Below are 14,288 nucleotides of genomic sequence, written 5' to 3' on the forward strand. Positions count from 1 at the left end.
AGGAACTAGAAGATGTTCCCAGTGGATGAAGGCAGGGAGGTGATGAGGCTGGAGGGGTAGAAAGGGGCCTGGGCTTGAAAGGCTTGGCAGGTGACGTTTTGGAGTTGGCGTTTCATTCTAAGGGAGCAAAGAAGAGCCTTCAAAGTATCTTAGTTTGACTTTATTCCAAACCAGACTTTGAGGAAAGGATGGAAATAGAGGTAGCAACTGGAAGCTTATAGCAGGGGACCTCTCTGGTGGTCCAGTGGTTTAGAATCTGCCTTTTAAGACAGGGGAAATGAGTTCGATCCTTGGTTTCGGGACTAAGAGCCCACATGCTGCAGGGCAACTAAGCCTGCATACTGCAACTAAGATCCCACATGCTGCAACTAAGACCTACGCTGCCAAAAATAAAGACAACTACCTAACTAAATGAAAAGAAGCTGTGGCAGGAGTGCAGGTGACAGGGTGGACAGATCTAGACCCAGCGGCGACTCTAGAGTAAGTGGACTCACAAGTATTTTGTACAGAGCATCTGGGAAGGTGGTGCCATAGACAGAATGGGGTGGATGAGGAAGGGCCAGTAAGTGTTGGGGTGGAGGATTCAAGAGGGGGGTCTGGACATGTTGAATGTGAGGTGTCCTGAGACACTCAGAGGGAGATGTCAGGAGGCTGCATAGGGTTCAGGGTCTCCGTGGAGATCAGCTCCACAGGCAGGACTGGAGAGTTGTCAGCGTGTGGTCTGTTCAGCTCATTCCGGATCTTCCTAAATGTCACATCCACAGAGCAGCCTGACTCCGTTCGCCTAAAGCAGCAGCCTCGCCAGCCCGCCCCCCACATCCCAGTCACTCTCCCTCCTCCTGTTTCCCCTCTTCAGGGCATCTATCGCCGAGTGACCTGTGTGGGTTGCACACCTTCCGTCTCCTGAGCTGGAGTGCAAGCTCCATGGAGGCAGAGCTACTGGTTTCTTCTCTGCTCTCTGTCCAGTGACTCGATCAGGGCCTGGGACACACACGGAGCACAAGAATATTTGTTGACTTCAAGTCATCGGACTGGATGAGAATGAGAAGGCACGCAGAGAGGTGGCCTAGGCTCAAGTCCTGAGGGCCTGAGACCCTCAGATGATGGGAGGGGAGGAGGAGGAGTTAGTGAAAGAGGGAGGAGAGGCTGAGCAGCAGGAGGACCAGCACTGCAGAGAAGGGTTCCTGTGCAGGAGCCTTGTGTGCAGAGGCCTCGTGATGAGAGATGTACCTTGTGTTGCCCACATGGTGCTCACTTGTGAGCTGGTGAGGACGGATTCCATGGAGAGGTGGGAACAGGAGGCAGGGCGGGGGTTAGAGCCAGCGAGAGGAGGGAAGACAGAGGGGCTGCAGATCACGTTCTGGATGCTCATGGAGAAAGAGTGCAAAGGACAATAGCGTAAAGTCTGGTTAGAGTCACCTTGGAACGCTTTTCCTTATGGGAATCCCGGCCCAGAGAGGAGGACAAAGTCATGAGGCAGCACGAGGACAAGAAACAATTTTCTTCTTTAACATCTTGAATCCTGTGGGTCTAAGAAGTCCATGTGATTTAATCATTATCCCTGCCTCAGCCCCACCTCTCTTTTTCAGGTGTACTTATGCCCAGAAGGGTGGCATTATTTGTGCGTATGACATTTCGCTCAAGGGTCCATTCGGCCCATCTTGAAATTAGTGCCACAGAACTGGGACCTTCCAGGCAAAGGAACAGAATGGGGGTGGTCAGTCAGTAGGCGGGAGGGAGGTCCCAGATGGAGAAGATACAGATATACGTGCAGCTGCTTCACTCCAGTGTACAGCAGAAACTAAAACAACATTGTAAAGCCACCATATCCCCAATTAAAAATACATAAAAATAAATCTAAAAAGTTCTACCTCAAGTTAAAAAATAAAAAAAGGTACAGATGTGACGGGTGCCCCCAGGTGACCTTCAGCAACTCCTCCCTCTTATGTGTAAAACAAGGACGTCAAAGGCGGTGGACTCTGAAGCCTGAGGGTACTAGGTTGGAATCTAGGTTCTGCCTTGGGGTAGCGGGGTGTCTACGGGAAGTTACTTAACTTCTCTGTGCCTCGCGTTCTCCATCTGTAAAGCAGGGAGTTCTAACATTTCACAGGATTTTTGCGTCCAGCACCATGCCTGTCACAGGTGGGGCAGCCCCTGAATTCAGTGCCTTGGTGATTGCTCTCTGCACAATCGCTGTATTAGGAGAGTACCGCAGGGCCTGGCCTGTGACGGAGGGGCCTGGGTCTGGTATGGAGTGGTGGTGGTTTAGTCACTCCTTCGTGTTCGACTCCATGGACTGGAGCCCACCAGGATCCTCTGTCCGTGGTATTCTTCAGGCAAGGATACTGGAGTGGGTTGTCATTTCCTTCTGCAGGGGATCTTCCCAACCCAGGGATCGATCCTGGGTCTCCTGCATTGTGGGCAGATTCTTCACCAACTCTGCAACCAGGGAAGCACAAGCCATGGGGAGAAGGGTCCAAACCAGAGCGGTGACTGTGCCTTAGAATCGGCTGCAGAGTGGTTATTTTCATCTCTGCCTGGGTTCAGCTCCAGCGAATCAGAATCCCTTGGTGGGGGGTGGGGAGGAGTGGAGGAGTAGAGCTGGGGCAGGTCCCTGTTAGTATTTTGACCTCCACACGTGATTCTGATGCATAAGACATTCAAATCACATGAGGTATCTTTTCAGCATTCCCTGGTACCTGAGCACAGCGTTCTCTACTGCAACCGGTTCATCATCACCTGGGGAGCTTTGGGCCCTGTCCAGAGTTTCTAATTCAGCAGGTTGGGGGTGGGGGGTACCCAGGAATCTGCATTCGCAGCAAGTTTCCCTTGTTGTATGGCTGCTTGTCTGGGGACCGCACTTTGTGAAGCACTGTCCACAATAGGCGGCGGTGCTGTGCAGCCATGAATGAGCCACTAGCCTAAGGGCTGAGCGCCACCAGGGGCAGGTCTGCCTCTGGTCCATCCTCACCCCTGCCATCTCCCTGGGCTGCCTGGTCATGCAGAGAGAGGGCACAGCCCTGCAGGCCGAGCCCTAAACAGCAGGGATGAGGGTTCCAGGCAAGTTAAGACTCCAGAGATTCAAATCCAGGCCCAACTGATCCCAAACTCTAGCACGTTGTAATCAGACTGCTAAATATTGGCTGTACCTTCTATCTGCACCACTGACCTATGAAAACCAGTTCTGGAAGGGCCAGGAGGGCCAGCTACACCTCTCTGCTTCTCTCCTTCCCTGTCTCCCCAGTTTCAGGGTCATGATCTCTGCTGTTAAGGATTTTTTGAACGTTGGAAACTGCTGGACGGGGCCGCCTATCTAGTTGTGACTGGCCACTAGGGGCAGCCCTTGGGCCGTCCATCCCACAGGCTGCCTTGCAGGCTGGACCAGTCTGAGGCGAGGGCTGCTCCACTGTGATTTCATTATTCACAGCGGTTGCCACAGGCCGTGAGTCTGCCAGTGAGCGAGGAGATGGATGGAGTGATGGAACGAAAGAAGGATGGAGGGATGAGTCCGTTCTTACCCGATGCTGGAATAAGAGGTCTCGCGAGTGACCTCAGCTTCCTTCCTCCTTGAGCTCCCCAACCTGAAAGAGCTCCTCTCCTTCCCTGAGCCAGTGCCCGTCACACAGCCCAGCACCAGGACCAGGTGACACCATGGGTGGCATGTACAGGGCTCTCTGGGCACCAGGCACAGTTCCAGGTGCTTCACATGTGTGATCTCGTGTGCAGTAGGGGCTGTGACTCTGTTCACTGTAAGATGTGGAAGCTAAGCAACAGCTTCAGGTTCAAGGCAATTGAGTAACTTGGCCAAAGTCATACAGGAATTAAGTGGTAGGTCTGGGACCTGAATTCTTATCAGAGGACAAGATGCTTGGGAATTTCCTCAATGTGGAGGGGAACTGACAGATCAAATCTCTTCTTCTGTAGCAGCAATAATCCCACCCCTGGATCAGAGAGGAAAGTACCCCAAGCCAATGGAAGAATGAGGGTCAAGCAGTCAAAAGTCCTTGGTTTCAGCACCAGCATTTGAAAATGAAATTTAACAGATATTCATCGAAACCAAGTATCTGGAAGCCATACAAAAGTCTGCATGCCGTACAGTAGCATCTCACAGTTTAGAACAAAATCCCCAACCTTACACCTGCTGAGCTACTCTCCTTTGCACGCTTTCTCCAAAAGTTTCCTAAACACGATCTACACCCCCCTTCTCCATCTTCCCACCTCTCAACTGCTCTAAGCCCCTCTCTGCCTTCTGTTCCCATGTCTCCATGGAAACCGTTCTCACCAGGTCACCAGTGAGCACCATGAGGGCAACTCAATATGTGTGTACCTTCTCATCATCAGTTCTCTCAGCACAATTTACCTGTGTCAGGAGCCCTTCTCTGCTGAGCCCTCAATGCAAACCCTCCCCAGCTCCTCTCATTCTCTCGAACCTACTGCAGTCAGGATTTTGACTCCTGCTCTTGGTTTTCCTGCTGCTCAGCCTCTCCTTTCTCTTTCTCACCCTCCTCCTTTCTCTCCCATCATCTGAGGGTTTCAGATCCTCAGGACTCGGGTCTACACCACCTCTTCTTGGGCACCTCCTCATCCTCATCTAGTCCAATGGCTTAAGATTCCACGCAGTTGACAAATATGCTTGTGCACCAAGTGTGTGCCTGGTAGTTTTCTAGACACTGGACAGAGAGCGGAGAAGATAACCAGTAGTTCTCCCCTCATGGAGCTTATCCTCTAGGACACGAGATGGAAAATCTGAGAACCACATATAATATCAGGTCAGTGGGTGACAAATACTATGATAAAGGGAAAACAGGTGAAAAAGAGAGTTATTGGAATGTAGGGGTGGGCAAGCCTGCTACTTTAGGTGGGTGGAAGTCAGGTCACTCTATGGATGTGACTTTTAGAACATACTGAGTGAAGTGAATTGGTTGTATGATGATAACTCGCCAATTCTGGCCTCCAGAGCTGATCTCTACAGAGACCCTGAGTCATATGCAACTGCCTCCTGATCACTCCCTCCAGATGTCTCAGGACACCTCACACTCACCATGTCTGGTCCCATCTCCTGAAGCCCCTTAGCTCCAGCACACACAGACCCTTCCTCGTCTTTCCCATCTCAGTCGATGGCACCACCTTCACAGATGCTCTTCACAAAATACTGTGAATCCACACCACACACACACTCTTCCCCTTCTCTAGAGCATCCACTTAATCTGGATCCAGATCCATCCAGCCCTCTCACGTGGACTCCCCTCATAAGCTTCTCACTGCTTCCTCTATTTCCATTCTTTCCCTCAAAGTCGGCTTGGGCTGAGCTCAAAGTTACCTTTGACGGCTTTTCTTTGCTCCCTCAAACCACACAATGTCACCTCCAAAACCCTGTAGGTTCTCACCCTTTTCTACCTCTCCAGCTTCATCGCCTCCCTCCCTCCCTCCAGTCACTAGAATGACTTCCAGTTCCTCTTGGTCATCTGAGGGCCTTCCCTGCTACATGTCTACACATACCCGAACCCTGAACGGAGACCAGAACTCAGCCTGGAACATAGTAGTCCTGTGTTCAGTCAATGTCACGCTGAGCCTCAGTTTCCTCATACAGAAAATGGAGATAATAGTACCAGTTTTTTTTAAATTTATTTATTTTTTTATTAAAGGATAATTGCTTTACAGATAGCACCAGTTTTTAAAGGTGAAGATTCTTGATTACATCCTGCAGAAAACACCTCTAGCAACTTAGGCAGAGAACGACTGTACTAGAAGGCTGCTAGAGAATTATTAGGGCGAGACGGGCCTGAGAGCAGGCTTAGACCAGGAAGGGCGGGTGCTGGGCAGCTGGGGCACAGGCAAGGGCAGCTGGTCCAGGCACCATGGCCACTGGCAGCAGACTCTGGGTGCTACTGCACGCCCCAGCAGAAGGAATTCTGACCTGACCTGGTGTCTGCATATCACCTACTCCTTAGATATGTGTCCAGACTTCACATGGGGGCAGGTCAAATATTTACCTGAGTTCTTTATTTGAGTTTCTTATTGAGGGTGAGGCCCCATTTCTCATCAAGATTCACACAATGGGGACATCCTCAAATGTGAGGTTGGGGGAAGTTCAGGTTCTCAATTGTTCTTCTTCCTGGAGATGTTCATCATACAAGGCCATGGGAAAGTGGGGAGAATTAAAAGAGAAAAACAAAGGAATCACTGATTCTTAAACATTTCCCCTAGAGGCAGAAGGGACGGGATATATCCTGGTCAGGAGGTCCAGGCAGGAAGGAGCCTGAGGTCGTAAGCTCGTGTTAACACTTATTCATTAAACTCCTGCAAGGTACCAGGCCTTCTTCTCAGCACTGGGAAAATAACTTCAGTGAACATGGGTCAAAATACCTCTACTTTGTGGATCTGTATTCTATAGGGTTTATCTTTGAAGCCTCATGTTTTCCATGAAAGCAAACGTGGGATATTGCATTCCTTTTTATAATACTCCATAATAATATACTCTTAACATATCAGACTTGTTTCAATACAAAAGTAACAACTTCCTACTAATGGGCTGGTGGCTGAGCCATGCTATTTGCTTGAAGATACAGAAAACGGAGTCTTTATGTGCCTATAGTTAAGCACATTGTGGTTGACACATGAACAAAACTGGATCTGAGTTCGTGTGATGGGGAGTAAAAAACTGGGGAGCCAAGACACTGTGGGAGAGGGTCAGAGGGTCAGAGAGATGATGGAGGGTCCTGGGGTCCTGCCAGCCTCTGACAAGGTCCAGGAACAGACTGTTCAGGAAGCACTTTCTGCCTGATGTAGCAGAAAGCACAGCAGGCTCTCTTTAGGGTTTCGCATAAGCAGCTGTCCTGCACCTGCAGCAGGAGCGTGCCTGGGGGCGGTGCTCAGGGCTGATGGGCAGCTGGCCCGGCTCAGCAGGGACCTGGACCACTGCGGTCACCAGGTGGCCTGAGGGAAGGCGAGCTGCGGGCTGCAGTGGGCAGCCGGGAACCCAGGGGTGGGGGTGCTGCAGCTGGGACCAGGGGAGCGCCTTCCTTGGGCTGTAGTGCTGAGAGGGTGTCATTGGCCTTAAGGATTGTCAGGGTCAATGTAGAAGGGGAGGAGGCCTGAGGGAACCCCACCCCATGAGCAGCCTGGTGGCCCAGATGGGTGGTTTGGGGGAACTTTGTTCTCTGAGGAAGCTCACCCTCATTCCAGGCATAGCACTGGAGGGTATTATGGAAACAGACACTGGTTGGAGTTGGAGGGTGAGGAGATGGGCTTAAACTAAGCTCCCCCACCCCCACCACTTCTGCATCCCTGGTCAGAAGCAGACCCAGAGGAGGGCAAGTGGACAAACCCTCACCAGCGCAGCCTGGCTCCAGAGAGACCTCAGGTAGCGGAGGTTCTGTCAGCTGAGAAAGGGGCCCTGAGGACTTGGGCTGCAGCTGGGCTGCTGTGGACACAACAGTTACCAGAGGTCTTATGTGTTGTGCTTACTGCAGGTTGGGCTCTGCTGCGGATTCATTTGTTCCTCCCAGCAGGCCCTGAACTGTGCACTCAGTGTCCCCATTTTCACAGGCACAGAGAGGTCAACCAATCACGATTACAGAGGTTTAGGTGTCAGAGCTGGGATTTGAACCCAGTCATGTGGGTTTAGGACCTTAAAATCTGCTTGGATTTGATTTGTACTTTAGACCCAAAGAGAGACAGTGGCCAATATTTTTTTCAGCACCAACAGACTGACTCGGTGACATCACCTCCATTTCATTCGTCGTCAGGGCTATTATTATTGTCATCCCCACTGTACCGATGATGATTCTGAGGCTCGGACAGTGTGTTATGGTTTTTGCTCAAGTTCACACAGTTACTCCCTGTCAGAGCCCAGATGTGAATATAGGTCTGTCTCCCTGCAAAGTTCAGCAAGTCATACGCAGAAAAAGAAAAAAGTGTTAATCGCTCAGTCATGTTTGACTCTTTGCGACCCCACAGACTGTAGCCCCCCAGGCTCCTTCTGTCCATGGAATTGTTCAGGCAAGAATACTAGAGTGGGAAGCCATTTCCTTTCCAGAAGATCTTCCCAACCCAGGGATGAAACATGAGTCTCCTGCATTGCAGGCAGATTCTTTACCATCTGAGCCACACGGGAAGCCCAAGCAGGGAACAGAGCCGCAGTAAGTGCTGAGCCCCTTCCCTCTTCTCTTGGGTCCAGGATTCATCTCCTGGCTCCCGTGTGTCCTGGTCTGGCTCTAGTGCCCTACCCAGAGGTCCTGTGGCTGAGTTCTCATCCCAACCAGACCACTTCCTGTTGGCAAGCCAGCCAGAACATGACAGAGAGGGTCCAGACCCTAGGGAGGGACTGATTGGAGCCTGGCCTGAATCTCCTCGGCCCATCAGTCTTCCTACAGAGACATTTCCAATGGAGACAGCCACACAGACAAGGGTCACATGGGTTGGCATTGACGCCTGGCTCCCGGGTAGGTGCCTGAGGCCGCCCGAGAGCAGAGTCCCTTGTCTCTCCATTCAAAGGTGGACTATGGAAGGTTTACTCTGTGATTTTTTCCAAGAAGCTGGCCAGAGGATGGAAATATCTGTGCCCTGGGCTGTGTTCTGGATGCGGCTCAGGACACAGTCTGGGGGGCATCAGCTGGAGTCACCCTGCCTGGGGGAGGCTCTGGCTGAGGAGGGAGCCTCTGGCCGCTGCCCCAGGAGACAGGGAGCTCAGGCCAGGCAGGGAGCAAGGGAAGAACCTGAGGCTTGGGCACCAGGGTTGGGGGGAGGGGGGTGCTCCTCCATCACCTGTGTGTGCTAAAGGGCTTGGGGAGGCCCTAGCCACTCAGCAAGGTGTATTGGGGACCACAGCTCCCCCTCCCCAGACCCCTGGACCCAATGTGCCTCCCTTCTGCCTGCTTTGGAGACAGGCCTGTGCACACATCTCTCAGATCCTCAGCCTATCTGTCAAGGGGGCAGGGAGCATGGAGACTGTCTGCCAGCTATCTGTCCCCTGACTCTTCTCCTCCAGTTGGTATATTTTTCAAACATAAATTTTATTTTATAAGAAGGGAATGTTTACATGGTTCCAAATAAAAATATTCTGAAAAAGCCATACTCTGAGAATCCTCACTTCTACCTGTGGCTCCATTCACTCTCTCCTCAGCTCCCACCCCCCACCCAGACCAGGTAACTATTCCAATGAACTCAGGGGAGTCCTTCCTGTGCTTCTTGACAAAAATCAAGCACATGCAGGTGTATTTAATATTATTTCCCCTCATTTTTATTATATAAAATATAGTATGCTCCATGTTGATTTATATCTTAACTTTTTATTTCATGTTTCCTGGAGATATTTTGCAGAAGGCAATGGCAACCCACTCCAGTACTCTTGCCTGGAAAATTCCATGGACGGAGGAGCCTGGCAGGCTACAGTTCTTGGGGTCGCTGCGAGTTGGGCATGGCTGATCGACTTCACTTTCACACATTGGAGAAGGCAATGGCAACCCACTCCAGTACTCTCGCCTGGAAAATTCCATGGACAGAGGAGCCTGGCGGGCTGCAGTTTTTGGGGTTGCTGAGAGTTGGGCATGGCTGAGCAACTTCACTTTCACTTTTTACTTTCATGCATTGGAGAAGGAAATGGCAACCCACTCCAGTGTTCCTGCCTGGAGCATCCCAGGAACAGGGGAGCCTGGTGTGCTGCCGTCTATGGGGTCACGCAGAGTCTGACACGACTGAGGTGACTCAGCAGCAGCAGCAGGAGATATGTCCCTGTCACTGCTGCAGAGCATCCCTCTTTCACTACATCATCGTTTACTAATCCACATCCTAAAGATGAACACCTGGGTTATTTTCAGTCTTTTCTGTCTCAGTTTTGAATTTGATCTTGAGTGGGAGCTTGGTTTACACCAGGCTGCTCTGATCAGGAGAAGGGAGATGGGGAGAGGCGGTCAGGACACAGGAGATGAGAAAAGCAGGGATGACCAGGAAAGGGGCAAACGGTAGAAAAATGTAGGAAAAATGGAAGAAGCAGGAGAAAGAAGGGAAACAGAATGTGGGCAACCACACGAGACAGGAGGGAGCCAGAGCAGGAGGGAAGCAAACAGAAACGAGCGTGAGATGAGTGGGGAAGACTGCGGGCAGGGAGAGGGGAGAGCCAGGAAGAGGACATCAGGGGCTGACAGAGCTCTGTAAAGACACCTCCTGTGAGTGGAGGGGATCGCGAGCACTGGACTGACCCCCAGTCCCTACAGAAATCTGGCGGGCCCAGTACACCGTGTCGGCCACGTAAACCAGCAGGTTGACGGCTGTCAGGATGGCCACAGTCAGTTTCCGGTCCCAGAAGCACAGGGTGTAGGTGAGCCCATTGATACAGCCCATATCACTGGACCGCTGGAGCTGTCCACCAAACTCCTCATTGGACTGGTAGAGTGCCCAGAGGACCAGAGCACTGACATAGAGGAGGACGGAGAGCAGGCTGAGCACAAGCTGAAAAATGGGATACAGGCTGGGCAGCCTGCATTGCCATTTGCCCAGGTTCAGCAGGATGGCCAGGGCTACTGGGATGAAGCAGATGGAGTACACAGCCACACACCACTCCAGGGCCGGCTGGTGCAGGTACAGGGAGGTGTTGATGATGAAGGTGAAGATAAAACCAGCCATGAAGGTCTCCAGCACCTTCAGCAGGCCTGCAACGGTGTGCACGTAGCAGGTGACATCACCGCGATCATACCAGTTTCTCATGAGGCCACATCCAGGGCATAAAACACAGATGCGATGCAGGAGAAAGCATTTGCCTGGTCCCGGTAAGGACCATAAGGCAGGAACTGGACGTAGGTGATGGAGTAGATGATGGAGGCCGAGAGACAGATGAGAGTGGCGTAGCAGGCGTAGGTGATGGTGAAGTTGCTCCAGAAGTAAGGAAAGCGGGACCAGAGCTCACGTAAGTCGACTGTGGAGATGACGAGGGTTACAACGAAGCAGACACACCAGAAGGACATGGACCAGTTACCTAGGGCCCCTCTCCGAATGCCCATGTCAGCCACAAGTGAGAAGGCCATGCAGGTGGAGAAGAGCTGCGGCAGGCGGAAGAGGCAGCACATGGCGTACACGGAGCCCTTGTCTTGAGATGTCAGCCCGGTAGCCATAGTGCTGTGATGGTCTGGTGGGTCACGGCCACTGGTATGCGAGTAACCTTCGCTGAGGACCTATCAGAGAAAAATTCAGCCCTGGAGGTGGATTAAGTCAGATGCCTGGAACAGGCTCAGGAGCCTGTGACGGCTGAGGCTCAGAATCTGTGGAGCTGGAACCAATGGCTCAGACACTTGGGTAACCGCACAGTTGCTCCATCATGGTTCTCCCCACCCATCAGCCTTGGCCTTGTCAGGAGACTTGTCTCATCCCCAAATCTCACAACCATGTGTTGTCTGACCCCAAACCATGAACATTTGGGGCCTGTTGTGCTGCGTACCTGTATCTATGGAGATTGCAAGGTAGAATGGTCCTTATATACAATCTCATACCTTCAAGTCTCTCAAAATTGAAAACAACTTTAAAAAATAATTCATTTGGTAACAGAATGTGAGTTGAATGTACATGAGGCAATTTATGGTCTCACAGTTCTCCACTTCCCCTCAGAGAGGACCCAGAAGGCCCTGGACGCCCTCTACACATAACCTAATGCAAACTTGTTTGCTCCAGATTAGGGGTGCAAGCTGTCTTGTACTGGAGGTGGCCCCAAGGATTTGTTTTGTTTTTCTTCACGGTGTTTTCTGGGAGACCTGTTGTAGAATCAGTGTTGTTTCTTCCCTAAGAGGCTGGAAGCTGCAGTGTTTTAATTTCACAAGAAAACCCATGTTTCCTGCTCCTTTAGAAGCTGCAGGATGTCTGGTGTCCCTGGCTGTGTGCCCTTGGGGGAGGCAGAGGGGGTGGGTGGAGCTGAGCAGCTTTATGCCCTCTGTGCTGTTTTTCATTTATACCTTTGTGTAGCTTTCTATATTTCTCTTATTCTCATGTATAATCAGCATAAAACAGGACTGTGATCATCTTTCATGTGCCCCGTTTCCCCTCTTGGGCATGGCCAGGCTTCCTGCCTGCTCACAGGAGCATCCAGCCCTCCATCCAGGGAGAATCCGTGTCCTCAACTTCATGTACAGCCTTCAACACATGTCACAGGCATTGAAATCATTATTTAGACATGTGTGTACATACATGCATACATGTTTGTAGACCCTATCTGTATCTTTTTTTTAATTTTATAGACATGAGACCATGTCATGCACACTGCATCTTGCTTTTTCACCACCTTTGAGAGGTACAGCTGGTCCTCTCCAGGGGCCCTAGTCTTCTCCATCCCCTTTACTTCCTTCCTTCCCTCTGGCTGCTGTGGGTGTTTGAACCGACCAGCCTTCTCTAGATCAGTGGACCCTCTAGATCAGCCTTCTCTAGATCAGTGAACCCTCCCTGTGAGGCTATTGTAGGCTATTGTAGGGACTAAGAGTCTTGAAGACTGCTGTCTGCAGTGTTGGTGAGGGGTAGTGATGTGGCCCCTCCTACCTTAATGATCAAAACAGCAGGTCCTGCCTCTGCAGGGAGAAGGGCATCGCCACTGCCAGCATTAAAGGGGATGTTAGTCTGGGTGTTTTATTTTTCTTTAAATTTTATTGTCTTAAGGGTAAGAATTACTGGGCAACTATATTTTTACATGGCAAGTTTCTTTTCAAAACTTTGTTGATGGGTGGTGTTGGATGGGTGAGTATTGCTGATGCCGCAGTCGAGGAAACTGTGTTGCTTGAGTTTGTGCTGCACAGACATGTGTTTCTATGTGTCAGCTGTTTTCTGATGCTGCTTCCTGCTTCTCCAGGACCTACACATAATATGATCTAGATAAATGTAAATATACATGGATTTTTAAAATTCTCTGGGATTTCTGGATACCATACAACCATAGATGAAGCCTTGCCCTTTCTCCTACAACTGTAATGTTCTTTTTTAACCTCAGTACAAAGATAAAAGGGAAAACCCCACAAACCTGACATACACTAATTACCTCAAATTTTCTCCGAGCTGAGAAGGATGGAGCAGATTTTTATTCTCACGAAAGCCCCAGTCTCTGGGAGCCCTTCCCAATGTCTCCCCACTCGCGCCTTTCCCCGGGCCCTGGGGGCATGGCCCTGCCCAAGACAACTAGCAGTTGTGACCCCAACACTAGACTTTCTCTCCCTTTAGCTCTTAAAGCACCCGACCCCGGATAACTGTATGTAAAGGCGTGTCCCTGCGTGCAGGCCCAGGTGTGCATTTGCCTGTGTGTGTGTCTGTATGTCTGTGCTCACACATGTATTGGGACCAGCAGCCTTTATAATAACTGGTGGCCAGGAAGCCACCAATACTGTTCTTAGTCTCCTGTTACCAGCCAGAAAGTCTCAGAGCCCAGCATCCTGGTGTCAGCAGGGTCAGAGGGACCCAGGCAAGCAGAGCTGTGGGGGAGGGGCAGGGAAGGGCCCCACTGCTGCCCCTCGCTCCTGTACTGGATGAAGCATGAGTTCTTCACCCGGGGGCGGGTGGGGTGGATGGAGAGGGCTCCAGGAGGTGGTTCCCATGACAGGCAAATCTTAAGAAGCAATGAAATAACATTCATATTTTAAGGCAAGACAAGAAAACTTTAAACAAAGTTTCTCTCTGCCTCTTTTGACCTCCTCCCTGCCCTGAAGTGTGCAGTGTGCATCTGTAGTATGTGTCAACCAGACTTTCCGAAGAGGAGAAATACCTGACCCAATAGAGAGATCCATTTTCGTTCTTCTAACCCCAGCCTTGTGACTTTATGTGACACTGCCTCCCTGTGACCTTAGTAATGTCACTAGCCATATTACTTGTGAAAAGTGAAAGTGAAGTCGCTCAGTCGTGTCCGACTCTTTGCGACCCCATGGAGGGTAACCTACAAGGCTCTGAGGTCTATGGGATTTTCCAGGCAAGACTATTGGAGTGGGCTGCCATTTCCTTCTCCAGGGGATCTTCCAAACCCAGGGATCGAACCTGGGTCTCCTGCATTGCAGACAGACGCTTTACCATCTGAGCCATATTGTTTCTTGCACTAACAAATGTGTCATTGAGCCTCTGATGAAAACAATAATGACCAGGTGACCTAATATACAGTTTTATAAGATCCATGAGTATAATAAGGTGACTCCAGATATGGCAAGAAGCAACAGGTGGGGACCATTTCCAAGAGCCTTACAGACAAGTAAGACAATTGTTCCAGAGGATTTTGGCTCCTGTCACCAGGACTAGATGTTACCAGGACTACTGTGACTACAATAAACTGTGGAAAA

General features: G+C 50.8%; 2 protein-coding genes across 5 annotated transcripts in view; both read right to left on the reverse strand.

Annotated features, from left to right (window-relative positions):
• LOC108638532 (myeloid-associated differentiation marker-like) overlaps window positions 1-14,288 on the reverse strand; it is a 46,919-nt gene that overhangs the window by 15,423 nt on the left and 17,208 nt on the right. The gene's annotated exons all lie outside the window — the stretch shown is intronic.
• On the reverse strand, window positions 9,719-11,155 carry LOC102175848 (myeloid-associated differentiation marker-like). The gene is given in 2 exon segments (XM_005701523.3): window positions 9,719-10,706; window positions 10,709-11,155. Coding segments are annotated over 2 exon segments (975 nt in total). The 5' UTR covers window positions 11,109-11,155; the 3' UTR covers window positions 9,719-10,131.

The sequence above is a fragment of the Capra hircus genome, chromosome 21, assembly GCF_001704415.2.
Source record: "Capra hircus breed San Clemente chromosome 21, ASM170441v1, whole genome shotgun sequence".
Classification (NCBI taxonomy): Eukaryota; Metazoa; Chordata; class Mammalia; order Artiodactyla; family Bovidae; genus Capra; species Capra hircus.